We start from the raw sequence: 12,681 nt of genomic DNA, 5'->3' as shown, positions 1-12,681 counted from the left end.
AGCGGAGCCAGCGCGGGGCGGGCCGTGGGTGGCGCGCATGCGCGCGCAGCGGAGCCCTGCCCCTGCCCCGCCTCTCGCGGAGCGGCCCCCTCGCCCCCGCCCCCGCCCCCGCCGGGCCGCGGCCGCTCGGTTCCGCATCCGGCGCGGCTGTGTCACTTCCCGCTCACGCGGGCGCTCTCCCTTTCCCCCTCTCCCCGGACCCGGATGGTGACCGGCGGCGGCGGCTCCAGGGACTGTCAGTGAGCGGCTCTCCGCGGGCCTCTTGTCCTGAGGGCGGCGGCGGCGGCGGCCGCGAAGATGGCTGCGGCGGCCTCCTGCTCCTCGGCGACGGCGGCGGCGGGGCCCGGTCCCGGTCCGGGCTCCTGCGAGTGGCTGCTGCTGCGGGACGGCTGCCTGCGCTGCGACGCCGACGGGCTCTGCAGCCTGTGCTACCACCCGGCGCTCAACGCCATCCTGGCCGTGACCGCGCGCGGCGCCATCAAAGTCATCGACGGCACCTCGGGGGCCACGCTGCAGGCGTCGGCGCTCGGCGGTGAGCGGGGAGCGGGGCCGCCGCCGAACAGGTGTCGTGGCGGGTCGGGGAGCCTCGGGAAGGAGCGGCCGGGCTCGGCTCGGGCCCCGGATGCCGGAGGATCCCCCCGGCTTATTGTCAACCCGTTTTCTGGCCTGAAGGGCCTCCCTGCCCAGGGAGGTGGTGGAGTCGCTGTCCCTGGAGATGGTTAAGGAGAGACCGGACGCGGCGCTCAGTGCCATGGTCTAGTTGACGTGGTGGTGTTTGGTCATAGGCTGGACTCAGTGATTCTCAGAGGTCTTTTCCAACCAGGCCCTCTGGTTCTGTGTTCCTGCTCTTTGGGGCAGAGATCCTCATGTAGACAGCGCCCAGGCGTTTTACTTCTGTGAAACATATTGGCATGGTTTCTGAAAGATTAAATGGGGATAAAAGGCTGCAATGTATAGAGCTGTGTTTTTTAATTTTGCTTTTGCGGGTGTTGTTGTAGATCATGTAACGTCGAACTTCCAAAGATTGGAAGCAGCATGTTAGTCGGGACAGGCATAATTCTAGTACTTATTGATATGTGATACTGTAATAATTTCTTTACTGAGCCTTATTCTGTTTTTTTCAAGAAGGCTTACTGCTTAAAATTGTGATTTGTCCTATGGCTTAAAACTATTTAAGGTCAGAATCCTTCATGAAGTTATTTGGTGATATGTTTTTGTATGTGTTCGAATAGTTCTTCAGGCTGTTGACTATTTTGACTGTCTCTGGTGGTAGAAACCGTATCCCTCCTATTATGTTCAGGAGTCGTGATTGTGTACTGGCTTTGTAGAGGCTTAGACTGTAGCATCTCCATAACTATGAAGCAGCTTTATTTGTTGACCGTTAGTGTTTTTGCCCTGTTAATAAACTAGCTCTGTAGAAAAAGATCCAAATGCCATTAACAGCTTTTGTTCCTTGTTCATTAATGGCTTTTAAACTGTGGCACTTGTCAGAATATTGGCGGTGAGTGGTGGGTAGGGTTATTTGTCTCCTTGTGAGTGCAGCCCTTGGAACAGAAAGATAGGCTTATTAAACCAGTTGTGTGCCTCCATGTTCAGGTTCTCCTTACAGTTGTGCATTGCTAATAAGTTGTAGCTTTGCTGAGTGGTGGTGGTGAAAGGTTGTTTGCTGCCTGAACGTGGTACAGTAATGCCAAGAACTGCATGGGAATGCCATAGCCTAGCCAATATGTACACTTTCACCTTGAAAACCAGTAACTGTATTGCAAATGTCATACTGAAGAGAACAGGACAAAAATTGCCGATTTCTTTTAATAACTCAGCGTTGGTACATTGTATGTAAGATTAAGCATTTGGGGCAAATGAAAAAAAAAAAAAGTTTTGTGGAATTATTAAGAAGGTGCCAGCTGCTTTTGTTGTCAGTTGCTTGCAAGGCAAATGAGGCCCTTGTGTGGTGTTTCCTGCATTGTTCAGGATTCAGATCACTCTGCTTCTGTAATTCCCTTCTACCATGCTGTCTCATAAAGTGCTTTTTTTATTAATAACTTTGCTTCTTTTCTTCAGGCAATTGGAGGAATTTTAAAATTGCTTTTAAGTTGTGGATGAAGAGGGCATAAATAGAGGACTTAATTTGTAATTGGCTGTCTGTGTAGGAGATGTTTAATTCTCAGATACAGAAAAGGAAGTGATCTGTAAATGAAAGTGATTCTACACTTTGCTGTGATAGAATCCTTGCAAAGGATTTGACTCAGTGTTCAAAATGCTAATGGAAATTCTCCCCGAAATAGTAACTATTTGAAAATAACATATTGCTTTGCTTCTGCTACGTACATTCAATCATGTATACTTCCTTTAGTGTCAGTCTTCTCTGTGACAGCATGGCTGTAAAAGATGGGTTCTACTCCTCCTCACTTAAAACAACAGAATTGCTTGCAATCTACCCAAATTTTATCTGTGCAGTAGAGCTGATGGTTTTATTACTGGGAAAAAAAATATAACCTTTAGTTTGAAGAAACTTTAGATGAATTTTCTTATTGATTCAGGCTGGCATGCCTGTCAGAAATCTGCATCTCAGCAGTTGGTGTCTGTTGCGGCTATTAGCAATGCTGTTCACTTTTTTTGTCTCCCTCTTCCTTCAGTCTTTGGGAAGAGGAGGACCAGGGAATTTAGCTGCTCTCTGATGTCTGCCTGCACTGTACAGCGTGAGCTCTTTTAATGTAGGATAGTAGTAGCTGGACACTCAGACCTGTAGACCAACTCTGTCCGTACTCCCTCCCCTGCCATAAATGACAGGTCAAAGGATATTGTTGCTTCGGGGACTTCTGGTACTATAACTAAAAATAGAGTCTCTAGGAATTAAAACTGCTTCTCCTGGGAGACTGCTTGTCCTCCTTGGTAATTGAGGCTGTAGGTCTTATGCCTTGCCAAAAGATTTATGTTGGACAGAAATGCTGTTGCTTGTTACCCAAAGAAAAACAAAATGTAGCAGGCCTCTTTCTAGAAAGCAGAGCAAGGAAAAGGTTCTCCTGTCAAGGCAGAATAGGGGAGGAAAAGAAACACCACCAAGCCTCAGTGTGTTTTGTATTTGCAGTCACAGTTCACTGCAGAAATATATATTAAGCTTTGAGCTCATTCTCTGTGAAAAGATTGAACTTGTGGAATGCTGAATGTGGTAGAGCAGTGGAGGCTGCCTTCTTTAGAATAGAAATGCAGATTGCTCTTTGGTGTGTAAAAGAGCAAGACAAAAGATTCACAGCCAGAAGACAGTTCAGTTCTAGATGGGGTCCAGACATTAGGATGTGGTCTGTGTGCTTCACTTGCTCATGTGAACTTCATTGGTCTAATGCATGTGGTGATCCAGGGATTGTTCTTCTGAGCCCAGTCTGTAGGAATTCAGTGTGGATTGTTAGACCATGCTGAATCTTCAGCAGCTCTGTCTCTGTCTCTAAAGTGTGTAACGTCTTTAATCTGTTTCCAGTATGAGCCCTGTAGGCCTATTCAGGAGGACCAGGTGATCATTTGCAACAGAGCGTGGTAGTGCTTAAAAGTAGGGAGTAAATCAGGTACCACTAACGTTAAGCTCTGTCTTACCTGGTTATAAGATTGTCCTTTTTATTCTGTCAAGACTGTTGCATGCACACTGTGCATTTCAGAGAACCAGACTGGAAGTGCAAGGAGAATTCTTGTGATTTCTGGATGTTCTGCATTTCTGTTTATTTGCTTGTAGTGGTTAGTCAGGACTGGTTTTGAATCTGTTGCACAAGTCTATCAAGTACTTTATTTTCCCTCTTAGACATTTAAATATTTCTGTGGTTTCAGTTTCAAGTTGAATGCTGGTAGCCAAAAAAGCATAAATGAGGAATCTTCAAATACAGCACTAAAGATGAGCCTTTTCCTCGGCCTCAAAAAAAGCAAACCAAAACAGTGATACAAAAACCTCGTGAAGAATTTAAACAAACTTACAGATTAGTCTTGAGTGACACTCTTAGTGTTCATAGAAATGTTTGATTTATCAGTCCCTTCTATTTACAAATAAAGTAAGAAAACTGCCTGAACTGAGAGAGTACTATAACTCTTAGAGAAGCTTGGGCAGGATTGAAATAAGAAACTAAAATGTACCATCAGATGGACAGTGACCATCTTGAATGTTCCAGTAGGTATTTCTAGATTAATTTGATGTGGCAGTAACTTCAGAGCCTTGTTTGCTAAAACGCACAGTGTTTTGTAGCTAAGGCCTTCTAAATTACTCTAGAGGCCCTAACAGGAATTAAAATACAGACTTCTGAATCTGTACAGGAAAGGATCTGTTCATGGTACATATATACCAGTTCCTGCAGGGGAAACAGAGCTTCTGCCTTATCATCAGAGGCCCTCAAGGGCTGTTCCTTCATCAGAGGAATTTAGAAGTAAATAGATCCCAGCCCAGGAGGCTCACCTGTGCCAGCAAGTTCAACACCATTGCCTGTCAGAGTTCCCTTTTGGGAAGTCTTTTCTTCAGCTGTCTAAATTATGTTGCCTTGGAAATCTCTCAAGAGGTATCCAGCTCTGTTTCTTTCTGATTCTTTTCCATGTGATGCAGAAGGCAAAACAAGAGGAAAAGATTCTCTTTCGCAACTTGGAAGTCATAGAGGGAATTTACACTTAAGATAATCTTTAGGGAGAAAATGTTGGGATATTCTGTCATCCAATTCTATACTTGATTTATTTGAAAACACCATCAACAGTTTCAACTGTTTGAAGCTCACTGGTAATACTGTTCAAGTTCTCCTTCATTCCTCAAAATCTGAGTTAGTTTCTTCCATCTTTTTGTTTCTTGTATTCTTTTGTTCCATTATGAAACAAAGATTATGATAATAATAATGAAACCCCTTGGTTTTAACACAGATTTTCTCATCATATAGGGAATGTTGTCAAATCTAGTAATGTGCTACAGTCCACCTTGCATTTGAGCATACTTGGGTGACTGCTAATCTGGGTGAAATGCTGTTTAAAGAGATAATTTCATTTATTTATGTGATCGTAAGATCATTCATGAGGTGCCTTAACCGTTTGAGAAAACAGAATAGGAGAACTGTTAGATTTGAGTTCAGTGTTTTATAGTAGCAAAGGCTATAGACTGCTGCTCCATTTGTCTGCTAGCTTAATCAGAGTATGTCGGATATCCCTTCTTACTTATCAGGCATCTTGCCGAACTGTCAAAATGCTGTTAATTGATATTTCCAGGCTCTGTTGAAGCACATCTGGATTATCTTCTGCAGAAGCTAAAATAGAGTTAAATTAGCGATCTTTTCTTATCACATAGCTTTAAAGGGATGTTTGCATGTCCATGCTTCATGCAGGTATTCAGAACAGGCAGCAATGCAGGCATATGTTATTTTGCCAGGCATGATAACACATTTTTTCATTTTATTGACAGATCATTCCTATCTGGACCAATGGCCTCATGATTAAATCCATCTGCAACAGTAGTGCAGTATTATTAAAGGCTGCAGAATGCTTTAATGTCAGATAATCAGAAATTTCCTAGATCTCTGCATATAGACTGTGAAAAAGGTCTTCTGCAGGAAGATGAATCCGAAATGCTTCTTAGTGACCTGAAGAAGAAACACTGTGCTGAGATTTATGTCAGGGATTTGAATTTGACTCCCTGTCCTAATTGTCTCACAGGCAGTTGAGGCATTTCTCATTGACATGAAGGTTTCTCAGGGAAGAAACTGACTTTCACCTCAGTGTTAATTATTGTCCAGCTTTGGTCAAGACAGCTTTTAATATGCCTATATGATAAACCCTTCAGCTCAGCTCCCAGTTATGTTGTGTACTATGTTGTTTAAGATGTAGAAGAAACTTGGCAGAAATATATCCTGACAGATAACTGATAATTCAAGTCCAGAACATTATGGAAAAAAACAGGTGTATCTCTGTTGGACTTGAAGTAATGAAAACATGGAGAAGGCTTTTACTCATTGCTCAGTCTATTCATCCTTAAAAGCCTGATCTTTTACCATTCTGAACATCCTGGTGATCAGTGGTTGGGATCTAACATACTCTCTTGTCCTATGGTTGGTCCTTTCTGGTAGCCCACCACAATGTTAGCTGGCCTGGTAGAACCACTTTCTGAGTCTTTAGTTACATTGTTTATAACTATGTTTTTATGGTTGCTGTTGCATTGGTATCCATAACTTAAGTGAAATAGAACATCTAAAATTTTATAAGATAGAGTGTAGGAAAAATCTGTCCTAGATGAAGATTCACCTTAATTCTTTTTTAATAAAAATTAAATCTGATTTTTTGGTTTCAGGTTTTCTTTCCAAGTTACTTTCAAATCAGGTAACAAAGCTGTCCATCCTTGCTTTTACAAGCATTCTTTAATTTTCCCTGAGAAGTATGACATATTTCAAAAATGTTTCTTAGGCTGCCTTGAAGATGGAGATGAGGCTTGCAATCATGTGGACTCATGGACAACTTTTGAGTGTATCAGAGTGTCCCAGGTCATTTGTGAGATAGCATTTTGCATGTTGTCTGTTCCAGTGGGATCGGTACCTTTTCACAATTTAAAAAAAATTTGTAAATAAAGATGTACACGTGGGCTAGTTCACTTTCCTGATGGTTCTTAGGTGATGCCACAGTATTGCTTTCTGTTGTTAGAAAGCTGTCCTTTAAATAGTTAATGCTTTCTTAATTGCACTGACTGCTTGCAGTCACCAGATGAGTGCTTGTCACTGAGTAGAAGTTTCAAGAAAGAACAGCTATTGGCCTGAGTTCTTTCATTTGTGAAATACAGATTAATACTAACCCTTGCAAGTCCTTTGCTACCTTGTCTTTGGGAAGAGTATCAAGATTTGTTAAGGACTAGTGTACACTGCTAGTGAAAATGTAGACAGGAACACTTGCAGAACATTTATTTTGAAGATTCCTGTGTGTGTTGGGGAAAGTGTACTCCACAGATAAGGATGATGATAGTCAAGAAACATTGTGTGTAACATAAGTTTAGAAGCGTTAAATTATGGAAATAATTTATCTGTCACATCATTATAAGCTATTATATTTAAAATTTTCTTGAGCTATTTGCTAGAGCTATTCAGTGAGTATTGATAACTTTTTATTGTGTAACTTAAGAGGGAATTTGCTTAAGTTTTCTTGAAAATTGGTAGCGTTAATGAAAACATATCCAATGACAAGTGCTGGTCAATGAAGGCTTGCATAGCATACAGTCTGTCAGCAGTTCTTCAGTCTCCTGTACGTCTGGGGAGGGAAAGCTTTTTGATCCACTGCACTTCCCTGATTTGACTGAGCATGAAGCGCTCAGGATCTCGTGTTGCATTTGGCAGCTGTAGGAGAGCAGTTTGGTAAACTGTTGTTTACTGGGCAACAGGCTATAAAGATTTGTGGAAATCTCCATATTAAAAGGAGGAGCTGGGAGGGTGAAGGGTGTCACTGAGAACTATGATAGAGTGCTTGAATGACAGTGGGTATAGGGTTAGGGAAGTAGGAAGCTGGGAAGATGGCACTGAAGACTGGAAATGTAGTGTTTAATTGGAGAGTAAGAAGGCAATGTGGTTAATGTGGGGTAGACTTAGTTGACCTGTCTTCTGCAGGATCCTAGATTTATGTTCTGATGGTAAATGATGACATGTAACACTACTTGTTAAACTTTTTTTGGTAGTGGATTTTTCCTGATCAGTTTTCTATAGCTTTTGTGAGTCAGAAGTCGCAAGATCAGCATTTTTCAACAAATAATACCAGGTTCTCTCCCCATGTTATGATGGGAAAGTCCTTATACTGAATCTGTGGAAGAACTGGCTTCCCAATACCTACAGAAGGTGCCTGTCAAGGCCAGACTTAAGGTAGCTTTTCTGAATTTCCCTCTTTAATGACAGAACTCAGGTTTAACTTACGCTATCACCATGTTTAAATATTCTTATGCTGCAAATAAGTGTTTAAAATGTACAAGGCCTTTTCATTTTGCTGACTTCTCTGAAGAGTTGGAAAAGGCATCCTAAAGAATAGTTTAACTTTTAAATATAACTTAAACGTGCATGAATCTAGTCTGTTCTGCTTCAGCTTCCCTGTGTAGTAGTTATTAGGATAATATGAGAATGCATTTAATAAACTTTAAATACTCATAAGAATTTACTGGTGTTGTAACCTGGTGTACTGGGGTCTGAACTAACTCATAATGCCAGAACGAGATCTTGTGCTAGGAATATGAAATACCAGCTAAATGCTCAGTTGTTACTGTATAAGCAAATGCTAGAGAAGTTGTCAAGAACTCATCTGATTATATGTCCTTTTTCAATGTCTATATATGTGTGCCATATTTCTGTCTCAAAAAGATGTGACAGAACTAGAAAATTAAGGTGTAGAATGGTTTATGTATGTGAAACAAATGGTTTATATATGTGAAACGGTATTCAGTCTGAAAAAGATGATGGGGATGATTTGGAATGTGGAGTTGAGAGAATGAGAACATATGAAAAATGAAGATTGGGAGCTGATTATTCAAGTACAGGAGCTGAGGGCATCAAAATAAGTAACTGAGAAATAATAAAATATGAAGCTCCTGGGTACAGGGCATTGTGGATGCTATATGTTTGTGGAATTACAACAGTGTTGGACAAAGTTATAAAGGAAAAACTTGTCAAAGGTCATTGTAATAATCAAAATCCCTTTTGGGTCAGAAGATCCCTAAGCACAAACTGGCTCAGGCTGAGAGTGTTACAGGAAAGACCCATTGTGTAGATTACCTTTCTTAAATTCTTCACTAACCACTTGGTTTAGACCACTGTCTTCGGCTAAATCTGGGGTTATGAGCATTTTCCTCTGATCCACTGTGCCTGCTTCTCTGGTCAGTACATTTTTTTTTTAAGTAATATCCAAAACAGAAAGGTAGTAACTCAGCAGTCTAAAATAGCTTTTGAGCTACTGCTGTAGTAATGGAAGACTGCTGTTAGATTTTCTGCTAAACCTCTTTTTCTGTAGACTAAATGAGCCCAATTATCTTAGTCTTTCCCCATGTGTTGTGTTTTCCAGCCCTCTAACTTCTTAGTACCTCCTTCATGGGACTGTCACATATGTGCTGATGTGCTGATGGAGGAGCAAAGATGGAGCTGATATTCTGGATGTGGGCTTATTGCTGATTAGAGGAGTTTGATCTTTTCCTGTGGTCCCCTCTATGGTAACAGTTTGTTGCTGAGAGGGTGCAATGCTGCCTCTTGTTCAGTCTGTCCATCAGGATCCCAAGTTCTTTCTGGTGGGTTGCCACCCAGACAAGTGGTCCCCAGCTTCTCTTGTTGTATGGGGTTATATCCCATTCTGGGTGTAAGACCTTGCATTTGTCTTCACTGAATGTCAGATTTGTGTCAAGCCATTCCTCTGTCTGACATCCTTGTAAAAGGCAGCCCTGCCATTTAATGCATCAGTTGCCCTCAGTCATCTCCCATTGGTGTCATCCACAGTCTAAATCAAGGTGCAGTGTGTCCCACCACCCAAACCATTGATGAAAGTAGTGAACCATGTATCAGGCTTTGTTGAATGCCACTCATAACTGGCTAGGTGTTGTATCATTAAGGACTAACTTTGCACATGACAATGTAGCCAGGTTTTCACTTGCCTTTTAACCCACCCATCTGCTTTTGAGAACTTGCTGCTTCTCCCAGCATGATGTCTTGTAATCTCCTTAAAATACTGGAGCTTGGAAGGGCGAGAAGCTAAACCATTTCCTGCCAAACAGTCTTGGGAGCTCAAAAAGTGCCATATGTGGAGATGTTTTCTCCATTCGCAGAGACTGCAGGATACATAATGGGTGAACTCAGATGCCACTTTAGGGACCAAAAGAGGAATTGGTAGTAAAATTTCATCTGGCAAAGTTTCTTTGTTGTGAAATGCTGTGATGGGACTAGCACTTGAAGAACAGGAACTTCCTGTTACTGAGCTGTGAAGTGTTCCTTGCCCGTGTCTGGTTGTGGGTGGAAGCTGTGTAATCTGTCTGTCTGCACCCTTTGAAAGAAAACTTTCCTGAAGTTTTTTCATCATTTTTCACTTTTAAGAAAATTTTTGAATAAGAATGTGCCCTCAGTGAGGTGTTTGCGGAAGAATTGCAGGGACTTATATTCTCATAGTTTACTGGGGCTTAAGGGAAGGATTCTAGAATACCTTGTGAAATCTTTCCTAATTTGTTCTAGGGATAACGGCGTAGAACTGTGTGAGTAGTTGTGTTCTGTACATGCAAATGATGCCACTCATGTCAGATACATGGAGATCTGAAACCACACAAAGAGCACAGGCACAAGGAGCTTGGGAGCATCCTCCTGCTGATTCACTCTCATTTTGAGTACAGTACAGTGGGAGAGGACTATGCCTGCAAAGCAAGTAAGATATGAGCTGTCTTGATCTCAGTGGGGTTTTGTTTATGTTCTGAAATCTTTTTAGTGTTAGTGTTAGCTTCTCTTAGTAGTTGCCTGAGCAGACACATCTAGTTAATATTCATGTGGCAGTCTCCAGTGCTTTGGCCCAGATAACACATCTTCCTATTAATAAGGATTACTAAAACCAGCTATCATATAATGAAACTGATACTGAAGCAACTCTATTGTGCTTGTTGCTAAAGGAAAGATGAACTTTAGATCACATGTCTTGTTTTTTATTAACTAAATCCAGTTTTTGCAAATACGTGAGTTTGAAGGCACTTTGTAATGTGAATCTGGGTATTTGTCGCCTTCAGCATTCTTGCTGTTTGGAGAACATTTTTAATTTTCTTTCCTGCTTCAGCTCTAGTGTGTTTTTTCTTTAATAAATAATTTTGGACAGCTCTTCCAGCTGATGTGGCAGATGAAGCTATGTGCATATAGTGAAATCCAAAAGAAGATGCTGCTTGTATATACCTGGTTTAAGCCATTGATGTAATTTGTCTAAAATAGGAACTTGAACTTGTGTTCATCTAATAATTTCCTTTCTGTCCTTTCCTAAAGTTTGAGAATGTTTCTGATTTGGGGAAAAGAGGGGTTCATGGAGTGCCTTTGTGATGACAGCAGACTGCTTTGGTGAGGTGATGTTTAGTGCAAATAAGGGGTTGGGCCTGGACCTGAAGATAAAACTACAGTGCTGAAGTATCCACAGGGGATGTACATGAGTAAGAGAAGAGGAGGAACAAGTGAGACTCTCTAACTGTTAAATTCAGTAATTATGAGCAGTCATGGCCTGATTTGGCCAGCCATTAGACATCTTCTCGTTATGGTGTTCCCAACTGTTAATAACCACCATGTCTTTGTTTCATTTGGGAGCCACTGATGTGAAATAATTTGGAGATAAATTTATTTTTAGACAGTGGTTTGCTTTTTATCCTCTTTTGTGTGAACCCTTTGCAGCTCATCCGTAGTTGTGATTTTCTGTAGTATTAGTTCAAAATAGATTCCTGCAAATATAGCAAGTTGAGACAGCAAGTTGAACTTCAGGACAGGATTTTCTTTTTTTAAATTTGTATTGCAGAATTTCCTCAAACTGCAAGTGTTCTTAAATGCTTGCCTTGGCAGATGGGTTGCTTAGATAGTATGTAATTAGGTGTAACACTTGCTAACTTTCAGTTGGTTTTATGATTACATGAAGTGGTAGCAATAAGAAAGGCACTTGCTTTGTAACAAATGAGGACAACCGATACGTAAGGTTTTTTTAATCCCAGGTGTATGTGAAAAATGTGTGGAAGTAGCTGAGTGAGGTTCTAGCAGGAAGTGTTTTTGTCTTAGGTGGAAGGGATAGTTTTGTTGTTCACTAACCTGGCCTTTTCTTGAGTTTTGGATTCTCTTTAAGTAGCTTTTTGCTCAAATTTTATGGTACAAAGTCAGTGGGATAGATAGGGCTTTTGATCTCCTGAAGCTTCATTCATTTATTTTTTCCATGTTTGCAAGTATTTTGAAATGAGTACTGAGATATTGTTTGGATATTTTAATGTAAATGGCAAATGCAAAACTGGTACTGCTGCACATAATGTATCTGTTCTACTGGGCTGATGGGATTTCTGTTTCTCAAAAAAATGTTACTTTAATTCTTAATTTAAAGATCTAGTGACATTGATAGATCAAAATTATGAACGTTCCTTTAGATGCTTGATTGGACTTGGGTCTTAGCATTATGGAATTAGTGCTATGATGCATGTGTTTACCATTCTCACTTTATAGCTGCAGGTAAGTGTTAGTTTACGGTAATTTAGAAACTATTTTTAAGCTTTTGTGCTCTATGTTGGGAGATTCTTGTCAAGAGAATTACTGACTTTCATATGTTTTAGTACTATTCCTGGCTAGCAGTTTTCTAGGTGAATTAACTTTTTCCAGTACCACAAAAGATAAAGGTGTTACTGCCAGCATTAATCTATATCTCTTCATGATGGTGACCAAGCATATGCAGGTGTCAGCCACTTGTCTTAGATTCAGCCTCAAAGCTATAGAGATTATCTTTAGCAGAGAGATGGCGACAAATTTTTTTTCATTGTTCTACTTCTTGAAATGCAAGGCTAATTCTCTAATTGGTTTGGTTCATCTTAATGCCCATAGGCAAGGGGGCATGCCAGATGCTGCTTAGACTGTTATGAATTCTCCAAACAAGTTTGTTTTCTGTTATACTTTTGTAGGTCAGATGTCAATCACAGGAAATTGCTGGTCTCTGTTCTCTGTTGTTTGAAACAAAGAAGGTGGA

General features: G+C 41.0%; 1 protein-coding gene across 6 annotated transcripts in view; it reads left to right on the top strand.

Moving 5' to 3' along the window:
- Positions 1-133: 133 nt before the first annotated feature.
- BIRC6 (baculoviral IAP repeat containing 6) overlaps positions 134-12,681 on the top strand; it is a 173,740-nt gene continuing 161,192 nt past the window's right edge. For 5 of the 6 annotated variants that reach the window (XM_068185301.1, XM_068185298.1, XM_068185300.1 and 2 more), the window contains exon 1: positions 135-532. In XM_068185301.1, coding sequence (XP_068041402.1) covers positions 298-532 — 235 coding nt within the window. In that variant the 5' untranslated portion in view covers positions 135-297. Of the gene's footprint in view, positions 533-12,681 lie in introns of all 6 variants that reach the window. The other variant, XM_068185299.1, reaches the window with a different exon arrangement.

This window comes from Anomalospiza imberbis, chromosome 3 (assembly GCF_031753505.1).
Source record: "Anomalospiza imberbis isolate Cuckoo-Finch-1a 21T00152 chromosome 3, ASM3175350v1, whole genome shotgun sequence".
In the NCBI taxonomy this organism is placed as follows: Eukaryota; Metazoa; Chordata; class Aves; order Passeriformes; family Viduidae; genus Anomalospiza; species Anomalospiza imberbis.
The sequence above is the reverse complement of the archived record's forward strand: the minus strand, read 5'-3'. Positions and strand labels throughout refer to the sequence as shown.